The 23,339-nt window shown below is 51.3% G+C and overlaps 1 protein-coding gene across 5 annotated transcripts in view; it reads right to left on the bottom strand.

The window, feature by feature from the left end:
- TTLL11 (tubulin tyrosine ligase like 11) overlaps window positions 1-23,339 on the bottom strand; it is a 211,464-nt gene that overhangs the window by 19,033 nt on the left and 169,092 nt on the right. For all 5 annotated transcript variants that reach the window (XM_036238397.1, XM_016155919.2, XM_036238399.1 and 2 more), the window contains one exon: window positions 14,337-14,443. In XM_036238397.1, coding sequence (XP_036094290.1) covers window positions 14,337-14,443 — 107 coding nt within the window. The remainder of the gene's footprint in view (window positions 1-14,336; window positions 14,444-23,339) is intronic.

The following is a 23,339-nucleotide window of genomic DNA, read 5'->3' as shown; positions in this document are numbered from 1 at the left end:
ACAAAGGAAGAAGCAGACAATTGCCCGGGAGAGGCAGGGAAGCTTCCAGGCGCCTGAGGGAGGAAAGGGAGGCAGTCTGGAGTCGGGGCCTGCTGCTCCCAGCTCATCGGTTTCTTCCCTTCCCCTGAATTGGGCCCATCGGCCGTCGAACGCAGTCAAACGCACCCAGGGTCTTGCGCTGCTTAACAGGCTGCCTCGGCGAGTCGTCTCAGTAGCCACCGTTCTATCACGGCTCCCTGCTCAGCCAAACTTCTCAAAGAGATGCTGGCACTCACCCTGTCCCCACAGCCTCCCGGCCTGCTGCTCAGGGCGGACATTGCTACCTCTCCGCCAAACTGCTTTTGCCAGAAGACTGGGCACCGCCCATTCCCTTCTAGCTCACTCTCTCCGCAGCGTCCGTCAACGTGAAGCCTCCTTCCTTGAAAGGCTCCCTTCCGGCTCCTCTGACACCCCACTCTCCTGCTTTTCTATGTATCTTTTTGATCACTTCTGGCTCAGGCTCTCCTGTCCTCTGCTGGCTTTTCTCCACTTTACTTGGCCTGGGGTCCTGCAGGGTTCGCCGCCTAGGCCCAGCTCCTGTCTCTCTCTTCCTGTCATTCATTCCCTAGGCTTTAAATATCTTCCATGAATCAATGCGGTCCAATCCTTATCTCCACGCCAACCTGCTTTTTTTTGCCACTGGGCTATCTCATTAGCATCTCAAAGAGTCTGTTAGCAATGGATCTGGGAGAACTTCCCTTACCAACTGTGCTTTTCTCTAAGTCCCGCCCGTTTCAATAAATAATATTTCCACCCACCTCATCGCTCAAGCCAGAAGTCTGAGAGCCATGTGCACGCGCCCCTCCCACAGCCCCTACCTCCCGCAACGTCCCAAGTACGTTATGCGCCTGCTCTCCACTTCCCCACTGCTCTCCACTGCCACCGTCATCACCCCACCCAGCGCTGAGAGACCAGCCCGCCCTGGACTCCCGCACAGCCTCCTCCGGTCTCCCCACTGCCGCCGCTGCCCACTTCCAACCCCGCATCCAGAAGGACCTTTTAGAAGCATGAATCAAGCCACAGATTCCCCTGCTTTCCGCTCCCAGCAACATTCAGGACACGGTCCACATTCCCTCACCTGCTCCGAGCACTCTGTGGGATCCAGCCCCGCCGGCTCTGTAGCCCCTCGCCCCACGCACATTCCGGTGCGCCCCTTTTTTCCTGCGCGCCAACCCCCGCACCCCTCGCCCTCTCTCATCTCCTAGGAGCCTCTGCACACTGTCCCAGCTCAGGGTCCTTGTCGCCAGCCAGCCGTTCCCTCTGCTGGAACAGCCTTCCCCTCCAACTTCGCCTCGTTTGCGCTTAGACCTCAGCGCCAATGTCACTTTTACTGACGGATCTCCCTGACCCACCTTTAGGTCTTCTCTGCTATTTTCCTTAAAACTTTTATTTCATAGAACTCACCACAACATTTATTTTTGTGTATCTGTGTTGAATGTCTGTCTGTCTCTGCTACTAGAGTGGGAGGGGCGTGAGGCCTGGGTGTCCTGTTGGTCACTGCATGTGTCCATCACTACTAGTACCTGACATGGGGTCGGTGCTCACCGAACATTGACTTGGTTAACTGAATGAAATCTATGGACGTCGTGCATGGCACACGGTAGGTGTTCGGTAAATGTCATTTTTCCTCTCCCTTCCCCTGCTTGGGTCATTGACGGATTTTGTGAGCTTGCCTTCGGCATCCACGCAGTGTAGAAAGAACCCAGTCTTATAACACACATACCTAAGTTCAAATCAAGAATCTGACTCTTACAAGCTGCTAGATGACCTTGGCTCATTCACTTAACCCTGGGATTTAAATCCCTTTCATATTTAAAGATCTTCCATATCTTCAGCTCTCACCAGGTTGGCCAGCTCTTACAACAAGAGAACATAGATATAAGGGGCCCCGCCTAGTTCTAGCATAAGGAAGATGCCCTGTAAACATGACCTTCTTTATTGTCTTTAGGTCATGGAAGGGACAGGCCTGGCAGATAAACAGTCTGCTGCCCTGGAGGGCAGAGGCTCAGAATCTTCATCCATTGTAGCTGTTCTTTGCTTCCTAAATAGACAGCCTGGGGGGAGCTAGGCTACCCCCAACTTGTGCCAAAGGCAGGTGCTTTCCTGTTCCCCAATCTTTCCCTCCAGGTCACTGGCTGGGCCTTCTGGACTGCTCAGAAGACCAGAGTCAGGAGTCTTGGGGGTGGGGCTGGGCGTGCCCACTACCAAGAGAACCAAGCCCTGTCCTCAAGGAGAGACCAGTTTGAGGAGCTTTGAGGAACTCTGAGGAACCGGCCTGTCACTTGGAAAGGTGATGAGAGGGCAGATCAGTGTCAAAAATAAGACAGAGAAGTGCATTTCAACTTGACTCCCATTAAGAATGTCACTTTAGAGTACAAATGAGAGAGAAAAGAAATGCTCTTTTATGCGGGAGTTTATTTTTGTCACTTTGTCAGCGAGAAATTGCAGCCCTCAGGGCATTGGAACTGCACAGAATCACCCAAAACATTAACATGCAAATTGCCTTCTTTAGAGAAGGTAATTTTATTAGTGCAGGAAAATGTTTTCTTCACTGTACTCAGGCTCAGCAGCAGTGCTGTCTGGGAGCCAGTGGGGGCTACAGTGGGAACGCAGAATTGGGGAGAGTTCTGAACTCGGTTAGGATTCTGTTACCTCCTCTGCTTGGGATCACGCACGGAACACACTGGAGTGTCACAGCTGGTTACCGTGGGCACATGGAGTGTAGAGGGCAAGTGACTTGTTCAAGATCAAACAGCGTCAATGGCAGGAGAAGAGGTAGAGCTCAGGTGGCGTGTCCGGTGTCTCAGTTAACCAGGTGAGCGACAGGGAACCATTGGGGCTCCTAGATGTAGCCACTCTGAGAAAAAGGAGCCCAATGAGATTCCATCTATCTATCTATTTGCTTGTTCACTCGCTCGCTCGCTCGTTCGCTCAATAAAGCTTTCACTGTGCTAGGCCCTGGGCCCCAGACACGAGTCAGGTATGAGCATCGAGGAGCTCAGCATCCACCGGGGGCAGGTGAGGAGGGGATACAGACTTATGCAAACTCTTACGATCCAACAAGATAAGACCTACTGCAGGGGTGTGCCAAGAGGCAAAGAGCACAGAAGGGGGCATGACTGACCCTCGGGAAGGCAGAAAAGGGGCCTGGAAGCGTCACAAAGGAGGGCTCACACGTGGGCTCTGTCCAGGAGGTCAAGATAGAGAAAGGCATTGCAGGCGGGGAGACCCGCATGAGCAGAGGCACGAAAGAGCGTGTGGGCCTGACCCGGAGTAGCCCTATGACTGCTGCCCAGGGCGTGTGGGAGGGGAGTGGGGTGGAGACCGGGCTGGGGCTGCTGCGAAGGATGGAGAAGGGGCTGGCCAGGCCGATCTCGAAGGCCGAGGAGCTCAGCTTTTATCCTGCAGGTGACAAGTAGACCCTGTCGGATCTGTTCAGAACAGAACCACACATTCTCCTGAGACTTCAGGAGGGAGGGGGTGTCCCAGGAGTGCCAGAATGACAGAAGGTTGCACGAGGCTGCGCTTACATAAGGCTTCCTCCTCCCTTCGCAGACGTGATCAGTGGGGAAGTGTGGGCAGAGACACCCACCTGCTACCAAGAAGAAAGCACCTCAGTCATGTAAGGTCTCCCTGAACAGTTCAGGTGTGCTCCCTTTCCCAAGAGGCTGCTTGCTATCCTGCGCCATGAGCTGGTTGGCAGCTGCATCACGTGACCGTGGTGGGGTACAGGGAACAGCTCCCACAGCTCCGGGAGCTGTCTTTTAGGGAAGCAAAGGGAAAATGTGTCAATTTAAAGTACACATGGAGCTACTGCGGAGATCCTGAAGGGGGGTGTTCTCTACCTCAGGGTTTCTCAACTGCAACACCTTTAATATTTGAGGCCAGATAATTCTGTTATGGGGGTCTGCACTATACATTAAAAGATGTTTTGCAGCATCCTTGGCCTCTATTCACTAGATCCCAACCTGCCCCAGTTGTGACAACCAAAAATGTCTCCAGATATGGCCAAATGTCACTGAGGGCAGGAGTGGGTCAAAAGTGCCCCTCCATCCCCCCTTGAGAATCACTGGTCTATCTAGACCTCAGGGAATACATGGAGGTCAAGGACACCTGACCAATGGGAGTCTCCCAAGTCTAGTGGGATGAAGACACCCCCAAGGACAAAATTTGTGAGAGTGGATAAAAAAAAACAAAACACAACTCTATGTCGTTTATAAGAAACCCGCTTTAAACACAGACATAGATTAAAAAGTAAAGAGATGGAGAAAGACAGATCATGCTCACATGAGCCAAAAGAAAGTTGGAGTCGCAATATTAATTTTAGACAAAGCAGACCGGAGAACAAGGAAAATTATCAGGGGTAAAGGTGGGTATTGCATAATGATAAAGGGGTCAGTTCCCTAAGAAATCATAACGAGCCTTATAACATGTATATAGCTAGCAACAGAGTGTCAAAAACTGATAGAACTGCAAGGGAAAATAGATAAATCCACTATTGTAGCTGGAGATTTCAACACACCTCTATCAGTAATTGGCAGACACGGCAGGCAGAAAACTGGTAAGGATAGGGTTGAACTGAACAGCACCATCGATCAACTGGATTTATTTGACATATATGAAATATGTCATCCAATAAGGGCGGAACACACATTCTTTTCAGTCCACATGGAACGTTCACAGGACGGACTACATTCCGGGCCATAAAACACGCCTTACGAAATCTAAAAGGAGAAAAATCGTACAAAGCGTGCTCTCCAACCACAGTGGGATTAAACTAGTGATCGATAACCAAAAGATAGTTGGAGATGAAATAGCGCATGTCTGAACAACATGTGGGTCAAAAAATAAGTCTCGAGAGAAACCGAAAAATATTTTGAACTAAATAAATGCAAAAATAGAACTTAACCGAAGTCTGCGGGGTGCAGTGAAAGCAGTGTTTACAGGGAAACTTATAGCATTGAATGCACATGTCAGACAAGATGAAATACCTAAAATCAATCATCAAAGATTCTACCTTAGGAAGCTAGAAAAAGAAGAGTAAGTTAAATCTAAAGTCAGCAGAAGAAAAGATATAATAAAAATTAGAGTACAGATCAATTAAATTAAAACAGGAAATCGATAGAGAAAATTAATTAAAGGTGGTTCTATGAAAAAATCAATGAAATTGATAAACCTCTAGCCAGGCTAACCAAGGAACAGCGAAAATTACTGGACTACTAATTAGTAATTAAAAATTACTAAGATCAGAAATGAAAGAAGGATCTTCACTACTGATCACATGGACATGAAAAGGATAATAAAGGAATTTTATGAACAACTATACCCACAAATTTGGTCACTTAGATAAATGGATTAATTTTTTGAAAGACATAATTTACTAAAACTCACACAAGGAGAAACAAAATCCGAATAAGCTTATAACTATCAAAGAAATTGAATTAATAGCCATTTTAAAAAGAAAGCGCTCGGCCCTGATGGTTTCATTGATAAATTCTACCAAACATTTCAGAAACAATACCAGTTTTCTACAATCTCTTCCAGAATATAGAAGCAAAGAGAACGCGTCCTGACTCATGTCATGAGGCCAGCGTTATCTTAATGCCAAGATAATGGCATTTCTAGAAAGGAAAACTACAGACCAATATCTCTTGTAAACATGGATGCAAAAACCCTCAACAAAATGTTAGCGAATCGAATCCAACAATGTATAAAAAGAATTACACGTTCTGACCAGTAGGATTTATTCTAGGTGTGCAAGACTGCTTCAACGTTCAAAAGTCAAATAATGTAAGCTTTCACAACAACAGGCTAAAGAAGAAAAATCATATGATCACAGCAATAGATTCGGGAGAAGCATGTGACAAAACTCGACACCCATTTATTATATAATATATATATAACAACCAACCTATCAAACAACAATGATAAAGTGTCTCAGCAAACCAGGGCTAGAGGGGAACCTCCTCCACCTGGTGAAGAACATCCACGACACGGTACACACCTATCAGAGAGATGTCGACAATAGTAAGTGCCGACAAGGACGGGGCACAGCAGGAGCCCCTCGTGCACTGCTGGTGGGAATGGGAATGGTGAGCCCACTTTGAAAGACAATGTGGCCATTTCTTAAGCTAGACATGGTTTTAACATACAATCTGGAAATCACGTCTCTAGGTATTTGTTCACTTGTGTTGAAAACTTATCTTCATCAAACCCCTGCAAACTAATGTTTACGGTAGCTTTATTCACAATTGCCCCAAATCAGAAACACCCGAGATGGCCTTCAGGGGACGAATGGATTCACAAACTGCGGCACACCCATCCAATGGATCGTTATTTAGTGATACCAAACTCAGCTCTGCCCGATCCTTCGAGGAGCCTCACTCACTGAGTTGGGCTCTTGGGCCTGTGGACATCTTGAGATTGGCATGGCCCTTCCACCCTCACGAGCTTGCGACTGCTGTCCCTTCCCGAGGCAGCAGAGGACAGAGCTCAGGACCGGTGTTTGGCTCTGAGCCCTCACCGCCGCCCCCGTTACTGTTCTGAGCATTCGCTTCCTCCTTCCTAAATGCAGTGCTGGGAATAAGACTGAGCTCACGGCGCAGTTTCCCAGTGGACTGGGAAACTGTTTCGTAATCTGTAAACTGCACACGAACAGCAGGAACGACGATGGTTAAAACAAACAAAACGAGCTCCCATTCGAGCCAGGCATATGCTCCCTCACTAAAAGTCCTTACGACAAGGCCCGGCGGTTGTCATCTGTCCCGTGCTAAAGGAAACGGCGGCTCTTGGAGCTAAAGTGCCCCCTGGGGGTTCCCAGAGGGAGGGATTAGGGCATTGAACCCAGCCTGTCTGACTCAGTTGCTCACGCTTTTCCCACAACGCTCCATGCTGCTGCCGTTTGTGCAAGATCTGGGAATGGTAAGAGACAAGTACGAGAAAAGCGGAAGGCCGCATAGAAAATCATTCTGCTGTTTTCCTTTCGTCTTTTGCGGAGGGAGGCTGGGGCCAGACAAAGGGTAGGGATCCTGTTCCCTTCACCTTGAAGTGCCAGAGAGGATGAGCAGGCGCTCGCCCGCCTGACAAAGGGGCCGTGGGTGCGAACGCGTGTCTGCTGGCGCCCCGCCCCTCCCGCCCAGGGGAGATGTAATTACAGAAAGTACAGCCTGCAGGGGAGCAGGCCCCGAAGATGGGCGTCTGCGAGAGGGGGAGAGGAGCTGGCGTTTCTGTCGGCTCGCTCACTTTTATTAACAATAATTCTTTCTGATGCCTACTATTTCGTAGGTGTGTAGGGCACACGTCCAGAGAGGCCCATCTGACTGCAAGACGGTTTCAAGGCTGAAGAATGTCGCTCGTGCCAGACACGTCGTGCGAGGCGCTTTGTGTGCCCTGCCTAGCTATCTGCGGCCCCCACGTTTCAGAGAGAGGAGGCCGGCCGTTCATGTATATGTATAAGCGAGGCTGTGCTAAACCTTCCAAATTAAAATACTTTTAAATATTTCAGTACCTTGTTAACCAAATACATTTCAGTGGGGCCCAGTCTAGCTGACGACAGTATAGGAGGCGGGCGATTTGCATTAAGTTGACAAGGGAAATTTGGGGAGAGACAGTAATGAGACCTGGACACCCACAGGATCCGCTGATTGTCAGGGTCTGACCCTGCCTCCGTGAGGGCTGTGCTTGCAACGCGCTGTGTTCCAGGCACAGTACGAGCGTCATTAGGGCGGAACTGCTCTGCTTCACGGATGTGAGTCCGGCTCGCGGCGCAGATGCCATGCTCGCATTTCCTTAGTGCTGTGATCGGCGCTGTCAAGGAGCAGGGCCGAACGCTGTCGGAGCCCGTGAGAAGGACGGCCCGAGGCTCCCCGAGGACAGGTCCCGGGCAGTGTGTGCAAGCGGAGAGGGTTTCCGGCAGAGGCGGATGCCCGCAGCGGAGGACCTCCGTGATGGGCCGCGGCACGAGCGTGCGGGGCCAGTGAGGGGCGGGGTGGACGTGAGTGGGGAGGGGTCCGGTCTGCGAGGCCGGGCCCACGCAGGCGCTCTGCCCTGAGTCGGAGTTGTGAGGCCAGAGACTGGGCACGGCGGACGGTTGGCTCTGGGTTGAAAGGCGATGTAGAGGGAGGGCTGGAGGCCAGCACAGACGTCCCGGGGCCGGCAGCGAGCACCCACCGGTGTGAGAGCGGACTCTCAAAGGAATGGCGAAAGCCGGCATCAGAGACCGCGGCAGGGCAAACGCGGACACGCACTGGTCCTGTGTCTAGGCCCGCAGCCCTGAGGCCTCGGTGCTCCATTGCCTGCTGCCTTCAGCCTTCCCCGGCCTCACAGGGCCCACCCACCCCCATTTTCCTTGAGCCGGACCGATGAGACCCTGTTTGCTGCCCACCAATATGGCGTAAGACAAACGGGCAGCCAGGCAACAGGCCGTTTGCAGCAACGGTCCAGGCCAAGGTGGGCAACGGCCATGCTTGAGGGAAAGGAGAGGAGAACCTGGCGCTCTGCCAGGCCCCGAGGGGAAGTCTGTTGCTACCTGTCCCGTCCCTCTCATGAGCTGTGAGCATCTCGAGACAGGCACTTCTTCCTGTCTGTTCCCAGCGCCTGCAGCGCACCGGGCCTGAGTCGGTGTCCGGAAAGTATTTCCCGAGAGAGGGGTGCAGGAGGAGCAGCGCGATAACAGCGGCGGCCCCCACTTCCTGAGCACTTCCTGCGGCAGACCCGGCTCTGAGCGCGTCCTCTGCTCTGTCTCGCTTCATCCGCATCGATGATTTGATGAAGTGGCACCATCATCACTTCCACTTTACAGAGGATGAACACGAGGCTCTGAGGAAGTTATGTAACTTGCGGAGGCTACCTAGCCAGCGAGTTATCGAGCCCAGACTCGAAGGCGGGTCTGGCTGCTCCCGGAGCCCGGGGCTCTGGTCATATTGCTAGTCGAGCCAAGGCAGTCCCAGGAGGGAAGGCACGCGCGTAGCTCAGGCGTTCTTCAGGCAGTGGAAGAAATTTCTCTTATTTTTGCCGAAGAGTCTGTCGCATATGTTGGACATTAAACTATGCCATTCTTAGACGTCCCTCTGCAAGCCAGGGGTGTGTGCCTGTGAGCCGTGCACGCGTCTGTGTGTGCGAGGCCCGTGCTCGCACGGGTGGGTGGGTGGGGGGGGGAACTTTCTGATCCATTTTTACTTGCTTCGCAGTCACATTTCCCTTGGTTACGGGGAGGGACATTCATGTTATATCTTAAAACAGCCGAATATCTGGCTGCAAAGCGAACAGCGCTGTCAGCGGTCGGCAGCCCACAGACGTCGGTCCACGTGCTAGATGGACAAGATGCCCCGGTGCCGGACCCTTTGCAAGTGAAATATTTGTCTCTCGAAGGTGACACCGCTGATACCGCCCTTCCTCGCCTCGTCCCCGTCTCTCATCACACGGAAGCGAAGCTCTGCTCTGGGAAGAGTCGAGAGCGGGGGCTCCGTGAGGAGCGGCGGCTTGAGAGCGCAATTCACGTGAGATGACAGCGTCTTCCCGGACACGCTTGTTTCTTGATTTTGAGTCTGGGCAGCGGGAGGGGCTGCCACATCCCAGTTCTGCTGATAACGCCCTCGTTTGGATTTCTGTCTTCCGCTAGAAATTCTGAAGTTGTAAATTGGAATCTTTACTTTTTTCTAAACGACAATGACACAGGCCTGCTTGAGGGTGTGAGAGTGCATGTTACTGCATTCCATCCGGCTGCTGAACAGTCGCTGACGTTCTGACGGGGAGGAAGACAAGCCTATTTAGAGACGATGAGCACAGGACGCAGATGAGGGTGGGGAGAGGCAAGGAATGGGCTGGTGCCGGGAAGAGCCACGTGTTAGATGTGAGTAATTGTCAAGTCCAAGCTCTTGTTCTGGGTGGTGAGTTTGTGGATGCTCATTTCATGTTAAAAATAACTAATTCAAAAAGCCAGCTAAATAAAACCAGGCTACGCATGGACCAGGATGGAAGCGTCTCATGGACCAAGGATTATAATTAATCCAATCCTATGTCCCTGGCCCAATAAAAGACAAATCAATAGAAAACAAACCTACTTAAAAGGATGGCCTGAGATTTGGATTTTATAACACGTGTGCTTTTTCTTACTAGTTCCCCGCGCCCGCCCCCAACCCACCCACTCACACTATTCTCTTTAAACACCGTTTTTCTTCTTCATTTCAAGAACTGGCTCACAAAGGTCTTGAGCATCAGGAATCTGGTTAACTGCCTTCGTGGGCACCAAAGTCTTAGTAGGGTGGAAGGAAGGGCTGGGCTGGCTTCTAGAAGGGGACAAGGCGTGCGCACTTAGTGCAGCTGGAGCTGGGCGTTCGGCGTTGGGCGTGGATCTCACCCAGACAGGCTGGCATTTAATGCCCACAGGAAGGCGAGGCATGGAGGACCCCGTCGAGTGCCTTGCCGCAGCTCTCAGGCGTGGTTCTCACACCCGGACGGATCTCCCTGCCTGTGCGGTGTGGGCATGCCTCGTTCTGGCATTCGCCTGCGCGTCGAACATTCACTGGGCACTGAGCGGGAGCCCCTTGCGTGCTCTGGGCCATGTGCTACGTCCTCACGGACACAGGACACACAGCGAGGGGCCCTTCTGGGTCACGCACCGTGCTAAGGGCTTCGTGTGCGTTCTCTGTCTTAACTCTCCTTTGCTGCTTCCCACGTCTGAGCTCTGGCCGGGCCCCATTACGGTTGTCGACTGTCCTTTCCATTTGTACAGCTGGGGAAACTTGGTACAATGAAAAGGCGATGGGCTTGGAGGGCAGACTGCTCTTGGTTCAAATCCCGGGGTGCCCACTGGAATACTTGCCACATCTATTTAAATTCACCCTTTTAAGATTCTGATCTGCCAAATGGGATTAACCACCCTTATCTCACAAAGCTGCGTGAGAATTAAATGAGATAACTCATGTAACAAGCAGTTTTGATTTCTGCCACATAGTGAATGTTCAGGAAATGGTCTCTATTATTATTTTTTTTCCTTGAGTGTAGGACCTATAAATAACTTGTCTTTATATTCCCATAGGCACCAATACCTGGTAACATGTTCATCTCATTTCTTGAATGAACGAAAGAACGAGCAAGCGTGTGCCCCATGAGAATGAGGACACATGTCCCCCCCTTCTGACTTCTCTCCCAGACCCACAGCAGCTCCGGGACAGGCGAAGCTGCCCCCCGTGGTCACTGCACCACCCCTCTGGCCAGCACCTAACTGAGAAGTCCTGTGCTCAGCACCGTGGAGCAAAGAAGGACCCTCTGGTCTTCCCGCTGACATGTCCAAAAGGGAGAACCACCAGTCAACCACGAACGTCATCTTTTGCCAGCCAGCGACTTCCTGCGTGGTCCCAGGAATGTGGCTGGCTTCACAAACTCCTCCTTCAGAATCAGGGGACTGCACCGGCCTTCCTGGGAGGCGAGGACTGGGCTCTGGCTGGCGCCAGCTGTGAGGCGGCAGTGGCCCTTGAGACCACGGGCACAGATGGGCTTCTCACTCCTGGCTTTACTGTCCAGCCTACACCACCTCTACCCCTGGACTTTGTTATTTCCTTTCAGGAGAGATAGAAACAGGGGTATAAGCTCCCGGGGTGAAAGGAGGGGGCACAGGCGGGTGGGCGAGGCACCGCCTCCCATTCCAGCGCCTTCCTCCGCAGGTCCTGCGCTCTGCAACCTGACTTTTCTCCTCCCTGCCTCACAAGCCCCTCCCTCTTCCCAGTCAGTCAAATGACGGAGCACTGCTTGGTGTGGCCCCGGATTAGGGACTGTGTCCTGGGCAGGAGGCAGGAGGCTTGAGTTCAACTCTGACCCCTGCTACTCACGGGCTATGGGATTTTAGACAAGTCCCTTTTGCTCTTGGAACCTCAGGATCCTCATCTGTGAAATGGGATTGGATCACCCACCTCGAAGGTCCGGGGTGAGAATTAGCCAAGGTGGTGATCTGAAAACTGGGGTTACTACTGTTACTGCTCCACACACCCAGGGGCTGAGGTGGGGTGAAAGGCCCGGAAGATCCTGGCCCCGGATTCGCTTGTCAGTATGGGCTAAAGAGTATTTCTCTCTTCTCCTTAGCTTGGTCAGCAGAGCCCAGAAATCTGGCAGACCCCAGAAAACCTCGCCGAGCCTGTACTGTGGATAGCCCCTGTAGATTCTGCTTACAGGGAGCAATTGAAGAGGCAAACAAAACACGGGAAACTACTCGGAATTAACAATGGGCCAGATGGCAATGCTAGTTTGAAGCAATAAAACATGATAAATAGCTTCCTGCTGCTACTCCTGATCAATTTCAATATTTAATCATTCCGCTGCCACCCCCACCCCCTCATCTGGCCCCCTCCGCGGGATCCTGCGATGACTGCCCGCAGTCAACTCACAGAGCAAACACTTCTTCGCTTTCTGAAGGCGTCAGCAAAAAGTGAGCTGCTCGACTGTCACAGGCAGCTCGCTCGAGGCCCCCGAGATGATAATTAATCTGCCTCCCTCTCCTGAAAACGCGCCAGCTCCGCCTCTCCGGGTTGCCAGGGAAGGCTGCGAGGGGGCACTCGCTGCGGAGATGAGACAGGGGCCCTCACCTTGCCGCCGCGACAACTGTCGGTATCCCCGAGTCTGGCTTTGGAAGGCTGGGAGCTGGTGGTCATCTTACTCCAGGACCAGTTAGGAGGACAAAGCAACCGAAAAGGGACTGGGGGGGGGGGGCGGCGTGGTGTCAGAGCCCTACCCATCGGCCGCGCCTCTGCGCCTCAGTTTCCTTCTCTGTACAGTGGCGATAACGATGCCTGCCTCTGGGAGGATTCTAGCCGTGCTACACGTGTGACGGGCCCGGCCGAGGGCTTGGCACGCAGGAAACGGCCCGAAACGGGCAGCCAGGGAGCATCATTATCGACCGCGAGGCCAATCTGTGAATGAAGCCTGAGCTCCGTGCCTGCAGGACGGCCGCTCGTCCCTGTGGGCGGGAGGCTGTGGCCCAGGGCGGACCACAGGTATGGCCAGGGCCTGGCAGGGAGCACCTCGGTGTCAGACAGGGTGCCCCTCAAGTGGCACCCATAAAAAAGATTAACTGCCTTGCATTGCCAGTGAGGGCTCCAAAGGCTTTCATCCCCACTGACACGGGACACCTCCAGCTGGCACCCTGGAGAGCAGGCACTGTTGGCACCGTTTACAGAGGAGGAAATGGAGATCGGGGGATGAAATGGCTTTTCATGTTCACACCACATGAAATGGCATGGTCAGGTGTAATCTGGATCTCTCCAGCCCCGGCTTCATGTCCTCTCCATAGGCATCGCAGGAGAAGGCTTTCCCCAGGGCCCCCTCTTTTGTGCATTCCTTCTGCAGGGAGGCAGCAAGGCGGGGGGAGCCTGGGTGCCAGGTGACCTGAGCTGCCAGGTGACCTGAGTGCAGTCTACTCGTCTGTGAAATGAGGCTGGTAATACCTTCCGCCCGGGCCCACAGGGACGTTGAACGAGGGAATGTGCGTGATCGTACTTACTAACTTTGCGAGCAGCGGTACAAATGGTTACGACGACTTTGTAGAAAAACACCCTCTAGGAGGCAAAAGATCAGAAACATGTCCACCCAGGGGAGGATCCTTCCAACCAAAGGCTTCACGCCACATAACATAGAGCATCAAGAGCAAAGTCTTTTGTGCGACGTTCAGGGCCTCGACGGCTCCTGCACCTCCGTCTCTGCCCCTCGGCCCTTCCAATCATGTGCCGGCCCGTCTAAGCCACTTGAGGTTTCCTGAACCTTCCACAAGCGCCAACGTCTAGACCAGGCAGCACCTGCGCTGGAGGGGTCTGTCCCGCCCCATTCGCCGGCCGATGCCCCTCCTCTTCCTCCAGGCCGCCCTCTTCGGGCCTCGCGTGACTAGAAGCTCTTCTCTGGGTTCCCCGATGGCCTCTCTGCGCTTCCCCCCATCCCAGCATGCATCACGCCATGCCTCCTCTACGGGGAGTTCCCTCAGGGCGAGAACCAAACGCTTTTCACACCAGTCTGCCCAGGGCCTGGCCGGGCATCTGCTCAGTGTGTGCTGTGGGGTGAACGAATGAACGGGCAATGGGGTACCCCCAGTGTCAATGGAATTGGAGCCCCAAGCAAAGACAAGGGGAATTCTAATGGGGAATTTCGAATTGGGGTGGACGCAGCCTTTGCAGCAGGTAGTGCCCCTGAACTCAAATTCAGCTCAATCCCTCCCTCCTTCCCCCACCTCAACCCTGAACAAGAAGGAACGGAGAGTGACCCGCACGTCTCTGCCTGGACTCCCCAGGGCATGCCGGAGGCCAGTCCCCAGGTACCTGATTCCCGCTGGTCCAGGGTCATGGAGTTCCACCTCCTCGTGATGTCAATGTAGAGGATGTCGACGGCGGCCATGGACAAGCTGCTGCTGCTCAGCTTGCAGTTCCTGCCGGAGACGGGAAGGGGTGCGTTACCGATGGGCCGAACCAGTCCTGCTCGGTCTCGCCTCCGTGCCTTTGCCTGGGCCGGACTCCCTGCCCAGCAGGCCCGCCCACCCCGTAGCTGGCACTAACAGAAGGCGTGTGGCAGGGAATAGTGGGAGAGAGGGCCGGAACCGTAAGCTGAGGTTAGGTTAGGCGAGTTCCTGTAACTTGGTTAACTGGGGTTCTAATGGGCTAAAAAGAGCAAAAACTTCATGATGGCAAGTCGTTTTTTGTTTGGTAAGAAAATTTTTATTGAAACATACATTTAAAAATTCCCTATACGTTTTTCTTTTGTATGTTTTCTCAGATTTTTAGTTTTTCAATCTCACATTTATAGAAAAGCTCCAAGTGCAGTAAAAAGAACGTTTTGGGGTTTTTTTTTTTTTTTTTTGACATTCAGTATTTTATATTAGTTTTGGGTGTACAGCACAGTGGTCAGACATGTATATAATTTACGACGCGATCGCCCTGGTTAGTCTAGTACCCGCCTGGCACTATACGCAGTTACTACCACACCGTGGACTGTATTCCCTATGCTGTACTTCAACCCCCATGATGGCGAGTTGCAAGCTGAACCCGGCTCTGCCACTTAGACCTGCGTGGTCCTGGCTAAACTATCATCCCTTCCTGGTCTCAGTTTCCTCGACTGTAGAACAGGCAGTCAGCCTGTCCTTACACAAGGCAATGTGGGTGTCTGCCTGCTCCAGAAGAAAAACGGGCACGCCGCCTGCCGCAAGCACGCCCTGGCACGTCTTCCCCTCCGCACCATTAGCCTCTGGCAGGAGGAAGAGGAGCCGGACTGCAGGGCCGCGCCCTCGCGCCGGTGTCCAGGAGGCCGACGGCGGCGCTCTCAGGTGACCCAGGGACGCCAGCACCGTCACGGGTGCAGGCGGAAGACGGCGCCCCTGTCCACAGTGATTCCTCACTGGAGACGCGCACCAGGGGCCAGATCCGCAGACAGGAGCTCGAGGCCTCTGCACTTCACCCTCTGACCTGTCACCTGAAGACGTTACGGAGGCCCCGAGTCAGGCACAGTGAGGCCGAGATTCCCGGAGCAGAAAGGCACAGGCTGGCCCACTCCCCTTTGCGGGCTGGGGCAGCATCGTTGAGGAGTCCCCCGGAAGCTCTTTCCTGACTTTAAGGGAGTCTTCTGGAAACCGGGGTGCGGGGGGGGGGGGACGTGGAGGCTTCGGTGCTCTGGATGCCCCCCTGGTTTAAGTTTTTAGTCCAATGTTGGCAGTGGTGGTCCCTGTCCGGTCACAGAGGGGTGTTTCGGATTTCCCACTTTCTCTGTTGTTATTACTATTATTTTTGGTCTGGAAATGTAGGGAGGCAGTCTGGCACACTGAAAAGAGCATGATTTGGGCATTTGAATCATGCACAGACCAGAAGTGAATGGACCAGGATTGAAGTCCTGTGACTGTGGGCAATTTAGTTAAACCGCCGAGCCTTTATCTGCTGGTCTCTAAATGAAGACAATAACACCCGCCCACATGGCTGCTGTGAAGACGAGACGAGGCCCCAGCACGGTGCCTGGTGTCTGGTCGGCCCCACAATTGTCGATTCCCTTACCGCTCTCTCTCCCTCCTTTTCTTTTCCTCTTCGAGCACCAGAACCATCTTAGCCCCATCAGAGGCTGCCCGAGGCTGGCCTTTCAGCAAGTGGCCCGGTCCATCCTGGAGAAGCCCTGCTCGCCAGCTGGTGCCTGGCGCGAGGGTTCGGGCTGGCTTCAGCTTGTCCGTGTGCACCACCCTCCTGAACGCCGGGGTTGTGCTGCGACATGAGTCCTAACACACGCCGGGCTTGCCCTGAACGTCCCGAAAGCTAGATCTCTGGGCCCGCTGTCCGTCTGGCTCAACTACATTTCCTGCTGCTTTCGATCTTCCGAACGTGTCCGCATCCATCACCCCGGCTGACGACAAAGTGGTTCTTTGATTTCCCATCTGTCATCATCCCCTGTGTGAGCAGCTCCCTTAGGAACCCGCCAGGCCGGGGGTTGACTGGCAAGCGGGACCTGGGCATTCCAGAGGCCCCTCTCGACACCCCAGCGCCCCTCTAACGAGGGCGGCTGGGACAGCGTCCAGCACGCGGCCGGGACGAGGCTGGTGCCCCGTACATGCTGGCTCACTCGCTCCCTCGCTCGCTCCCCGCCTCTCCCTGCCTTTCCGCCCCGTGCGTATTTCTCAGGCCATCACCTCACATTGTGCTTCCTCCTGGCCTCCTGCTCAGTATTTCAATCACAAGTCACTGTGGCAGACTTCAAAGCACATCAGCGCACAGTTATTGAGCCCCGGTAACAACATGTCAGTGGACGCAGAGCTTTTCACGTCCCCTGTCACCAAGATGGCTATCTCTGTTGGGTTCCGCCGGGGCGGTGCTCCAGCCTCTCCTAAGGTATTCGAACCAGCTGCGCCGCTCCCTTCCAAAGCTTCCTTAGGAACGGTCACGGCTTTTTCTAATGATCATATCAGTATCCTCTCGACTACCTGCTCCCCCACATGACAAGGGGTCTGCTGGCTTGCTCTAGGGGTTAACAGAGTATGAAACGGGAAACCAAACTGACCACTGGCCTATAGTTACTTTTTTCCTGACGAGTGGAAAATGGAAGTGTCGAACCTTTAGCAGGAGCCGTAATTTACCACGGAGAATTCTCCATTCATCCCCTTTCCAAGGAAACTCATCCTCCCTCGCGACGCCTGCAAGTACCGTTGATTGCCACAGCTGCCACGGGACGGGAAGGAGGGACCCGCGCTGGCTGCAGCAGACAGGAAATGCTTTGAAAGGATTTTGATTCTGTAGGCATTCTGGGGGCACCATCTGCATGCCAGGCCCTTTCCTGCCCATTAGCTCTCTGGATCTTTATAACCATTCTGCGAGGGAGGTATTCTTAGTCCCATTTCAGTGACGTGGTAAGCCGAGATTCGAGAAGGGCCACGACTTGCCCGAGATCACATAGTTGGGATTCATATCCAGTCCTTCCCTGGAGGATAGAGTAGTGGACTCGGGAGCTTTGGGGAGAAGTGGGGAGGTGGCCCAGCCCAGGGCCACAGGGAGATCCCAGGATTCAAGGCCTAGTCTCAGGCGGGGCCATCGAAGAACCCAGGAAGTCTGTGGGAAGCTTTGGAATGTAAGGGTGGGCGAGACAACCAGGAGGCAAGTTCTCCCAGGTTTGTCCCCGTAGTCACCAAACATTTTCAACGGACTCGAACAGGGAATGCCTCCTAGGGTCGAGACTTTAGAATGACTCTTCATCCATCCATCCATCCACCCATCCTTCCGCTCAATACAGAATTTATTTTGTATCCACTCCACGTAGGTGGCATCTGGGGCCTTGAATGATGCAGAGCTGAATCAGTCTTGGGTATCATTCTTGGAAGGTAGAAGTGATCTCAGAGTCTGGGATAAAAATGTAGCTCTTAATCATTGAGAAAAGTTTCTCCTTATGCTCTGGGATGCAGTTCTTCAAATGACTAATGGGTGGAAGCGTAAGTTCTTTAGTAGAAGAGAAATCCAAGAAATATGGTAACACGAGAAGCCAGGAAGATCCCTAAGAAAGGACAGGCTAGAAACGGACATGGAAAAAAAATGAGCTGAGGAGCCAAATGCACATGAGTTTGAATCTTGACTTCGCTGTGTGGCCTTGAGCAAGCCGCTGAAACTCTCTGAATCTAAATGTCCTTATTTGTAAAGCAAGAACGAGGCTATTCACCATACGAAGCTACTTTAAGGGCCAGCTCAGTGCCAGGAATGTAAGGACCCCTGGCAAATGACAGCGCCCAGCCTTCCCCCACGATGGAGAACCAATTTGAAGAAATGGCTTGTTTGTTTGTTTGTTTGTTTGTCTGTCTGTTTTTCAGAATCAAAGGAATTCGGGCACATAGGATGGGCGAGAACTACAAATCACTCAAGTTCATTAGGATCCCAAGCATAGAAACATTTCCCCATTTCCTCTCAACAACTACTAACACTTCGTGGAAAATTTAGACACCAATTTTTCCACTCCATAAAATTCTATTGATAGAATTTCTTTTGTGTTCATCCTTCTCTGTGCAGAAAAAGGAGCTCATTTTCCCTGATAGGTGTCTATCAGGTGAAAGCTAACAAGCGGTCAATATTTGTTTTAAAAAACTCCAAGCCACCGTCTAAACATCTAAGGGGAGAAAAAGACAACTCTAGTTTGTAATGTATATATTCGAAAGGCTGTTGGTATCCCAGGCACAGACTCACAATATTGCTGGATAGAGATCATCACAGAAAAGGGGAATTTTCAAAGTCACCAAGGGGTTAATGACAGAAGGGAAGTCAAGGCCCCTTATACTGCCATTCCAGAACATTCTAACATACCATGTTGCCTCTCAGAGAATAACCTCCCTCCCACAGCTACCCATCGTGACGCATGTTAATATCTCCTTATGAGAAAAGAGAGTAGAAGGGACAAAAAAGGAAAAAAGAGGAAACCATTCTCTACTTTAAAAGGAGACCAAGATCAGAAGCTACAGAGGGGCTGGGCAGGGACTTCCGAGTGGAGTGGCCTCGCATGAAGCAAAGATGCTCAGGGTGTGGAGAAGCTGCCCCCATTTCCTAGAAATGAACCTGGTTTTGGCAAACTGTTTAAAATCTCAGGCTACAGAGATGGAAAATGCAGCACGTTCACATCAATGTCAAATTCCGATGTAGGAGACACTCAGAAAATGTGTTCTTAGTGAATTACAGAGGATGCCTCCCAAATTAGTAATCCAGTGTTCTGGAAAATAACACAAATGCATTTCCCTTAAAGGAAGCTGTCAAACTGAAGAATCAGATCATCTCTGTTTCTGAGACAGAGAAGTCGCCACACCTCAGCAATTATTATGATATAATAATTTTTAAAAAGACAGAAAAAAAGAGGCACTTAATTCACGGTAATATGTCCTACTATTACGTGTCTCCTGAGGAAACGACACGAAAAGCCAGTTAGATAGAGTTAAGTCTAGACAACTAGACAAGAGAACAACAGTTCATTATTTCTCATTTCTTGGTGGAAGAGAAAAATAGGTTATGGCCAGGCCGGCATTAGCATAATTCACTCCTAAAACTGCTGATCTATGCAGCGCAGTATGAGAGATGGCCACTGAAAATAAATGCGATCGGAATACTTATTATGTTGTTCCCTCCAGTTCTTTTCGAGGAAGTTGGAGAGAAAGAGTGGGTAGTAGAGATGAAAGCCAAGTTCAACCTCTGCCACGTGTGGGGGAGCTCTGAAGGGAGCATCTACCCAGCTGGCATAGACATCTCCTGTGCGGCATGCCAGAGAAGGACACTCGGTTTGATTTAACACACGGAATAAATATTATTAATTCATAATGAAGCAGAATTTAAACCGAAGTGCAAAGGAGACAGAGAAGAGTTTGTTAGCAAGAGAAAATGCTGGCTGTTAAATTTAGCTGGCAAGACTGAGCAGACGCGGATAAATCTAAAAGCAGAGGGGATCGCCTTTTACAATGAAGTTGCTGCTGGGAATCTCTGGGTACGTTTTAAAAAGGAAAAAAAAATCTAGTAATGGTTGTGTGACGTTTTCTTCATTTCTTCCAGCCTCCTTAATTACTCAGGTCAGTCGCTGGGTGGGCGTGGACGGATGGGAGAGCCTCGTTGTCTGAGTCCGCCTGCTCGGCTGCCTCTTCCCCACCTGAAGACATTGTGCCCCTTCTCACGGTCAGCATCGCTCCCGCTAAGAACCTGGCCACAGGTCGGAAATGACAGACGCAAGACCTAATAGTCTCTCACATCACAAAATTGATTTTTCATGCAAATGTCCTTAATTATAGAGAACAAGGAGACGGAGAAGCATAAAGCTGATTACGGAGGGACAGATCCGTAGCAATAGTTTGGACATCATCCAGGTCCAGTCGGAGAGCATTTGAGGAATCTTCGCTAGAACCATTCCCAATTGTTTTCTTTTCAAGATCGCATATGAACATAGCAGCCCCGTTAATGTGCACCTTGGCTTCTCATACTAGAAGTCACACACTGGTGGTCTCTCTGGGTAGTCACTCTTCAGTTGAACCCACTCGAGGTTTAAAATTATTTTCGGAATGACTAATATTCATATACACATATTATGACTTTATATAAAAATCAGCATTTTTAGTTTCTCTTGAAAAACCAAAAGCTCTGGTGCTACTAGCCCAGCAGGGTCCGTCCAGCAGGCAGGTGCCCTCCAGGCTGTCAGCACCGCCCCCCCCCCGCCCCCATCCTTCCAGATCCAGCCCATTGCACTTGTTTTTGCTTCCTGCCTGCCCCCAGAGGCAACCGAGATTGCGATTCTTATGGTACACTAGTTTTTCTAATCTCCCCGTCTCTCTTACATTTTAGTAGAATTTTATTAGGAATAAAAAGGAAGCATTTCAGTTTCTGCCATCAGTTAAGCCTTTTCTGACTTCTAAACAAGAGCCACCCGTGGGAGTCATTCTTGGGTTCTCGCCATGGCCTGGAGGGTGAAGCCCTTTATTGCCAGGCAAACTACTGCTTATGACAGTCTAATCCCTGCCTCCTCCCTGGGGCCTGCCTTGATTCCAACAGGCGGACAGAGCGACCTCTGTTCTGTCCCAGCACTCTCAATTTAGGCCCCTGGGGACACCTGAGGCCACCGCTGTATGACTCTGCCAAAGAATTGCATTTAATTATTTGTGCAGTGTGTGTGCTGTCTGTTAGACCGAGAGTTCCCTGAGGGCAGGTGGGATTCTGTTATTTATTTCTGATTGTCCTATGGCTACCAGGTGCTCAGGAAAAGTTTTGGGTCAAACCAGGCAGGTCAGAGCAGACCTCCCAAGGCCAAGGTCCCCTGCAGCACATCAAGCCAAGCCATCCTCACTCTCCCAGGTCCTGAATGGACTCTTCTGTGCAATGGTGTGGGGGCTGGGGAGGGCCCCGAAGGCTCCTGCCTTTGCCCCAGAAGGTCTGAACTTCTGGGCATGTCATGCTGAGAGGACACTGCTCACCCTTGCCATTTCCCTGGGTCCCCGCACGCTTCCGCAGCACCTCAAGTGTCCTCATGACTCAGGGTCTCTGTCACTGAGCTGGTTCCCTATATCCCAAGGCCCCGAAATCACAAAGGGGTAGAGAATGGCTACCTATTTGCTCTCCCTCTCCTCCTCTTCACTGTATTGGGACGGTAGTATATTAAGTCAGACAAATTCTATTTCCCAGCTTCTCATGCAGATGGAAGTGGCCAAGAAGATGGGAGTGGAAGTCACTGAATACAGCTTCTGGAAAGCTTTGTAAAGGAGTCTCACTCATTTGGCAGAGGCTTTTGGCTCTTCCTCCCTTCTTCCTTCTTGCCTGGAACTTGACCGTGATGGCTAGATTTTGAGCAGCCATCTCGTGACCACAAGGCAATTTTGAAGCTGGAAGCACATGCTTAGGACGGATGAGCAGAAAGACAGAAAGTGGGGGTATTGATCACCACGTGGCATCATTAACCAGCCCTAAGACCACTGCTGCAAAACCTCCCGTCTATGGGAGAAAACTAATTGCATGATTGAAACCATTTGCAGGTAGCTATCGCTTACTACACATCAGATACAATCCCTGAATGAGTCAGAGGGTATCATGTGAGGTGGTATTCTCAGGGAAATAACAACACATGTCCGTTGACTTGCTTGAAAATGTCCACTGCCTGATGGAAATTATAATCACAAGACTCCCATTTAACAAACAGCTCCTGTGAACTAGGCACTGGGCCAGGTGCTTTATGACATGTTACATCCCAACCTCCTAGCAACCCTGCAAGGCAGGAGAGATCATTCCCATTTGACAGATGAGAGAACTGAGACTCAGGGAGGACACGGGACTTGGCCAAAGCCACCCAGCTACTAAGTGATGTGCTTGGCTTTGAAGCCAGACCCCAAAGGCTGTGCCCTATCCACTGGGCTTTCCTACTCAGCGGAAACCAACTCCAAGCCCTTCTCAAAATCGAGGTGCAAACACTAGTTTGGGGGTACAGAAATGACAAAAATTCCTGTTGATACTCCTGTTTACCGCCCTATCAGGGATATCAGAGAGCTAGAGTTAGAATTTGTAAAAGTCGTTTAGAGAAAAGCTTATGGCAAAAACGGTTTCTGGTTCAAGACTTCTAATTATTTGCTTTAGTGAATAAAAGCATGAAGAGCGTGACTTTGAGGTGCAAGGCAGAAATATTAAAATTGATGATGAGAAAAAAACCCCAGCAACATCAAATGCTGGCAGATAGTTTCTTTGAAGCATAGAACACACCATCTTGGGGTATAGGCAGCTCCGCCCCCATTTTATAGGACCACTGAGGTTCAGAGACAGTCATAAATTTACCCACAGGTCACACAGCTAGCAAGTGCTCCTGTGTTGTCCTGAAGTGTCCCAGAGGGTGGAGGCAAATTAATGAATAATCTCAGAAGATTATGCAGCAATGGCTTATTTTATAGGGTGCAGCAAAAATCTCATGTTTTATCTTTAAAATCATGCAAATTTTGTATTATACTCTATGATATAACCATGTTATTTTTGTATTAGAGCAAGTGTGTTAAATTATTTATCAGCTGAATTATTTAACTTTTCTCTCCTGAAAGTGACACTTTGGGAAGATATGCCTTGCTTCTCCGTTGTGGCTTCATAAATGCTCAGCACACAGCCACGTACCACTGGGAGAGCATCAGCCCAGCTTAAGAAGCACAGGGTCCAAGGGGCAATTATTTATATGTGGTTTAAGATAGCACAGAATTGTTTTTTTTTTTTAACCACAGGGTAAGGTTGCAAATGCTGTCACCTCGATTACATTCCTTAATTCATTCAACAAATAAGAGTCTGCTATGTGCGAGGCCCAGCACCAGATACTGGGCCAATCCAACC

This window comes from Rousettus aegyptiacus, unplaced genomic scaffold (assembly GCF_014176215.1).
Source record: "Rousettus aegyptiacus isolate mRouAeg1 unplaced genomic scaffold, mRouAeg1.p scaffold_m13_p_3, whole genome shotgun sequence".
NCBI classification, from domain to species: Eukaryota; Metazoa; Chordata; class Mammalia; order Chiroptera; family Pteropodidae; genus Rousettus; species Rousettus aegyptiacus.
Note: the sequence above shows the minus strand (reverse complement) of the source record. Positions and strands in the feature narration are given on the sequence as shown.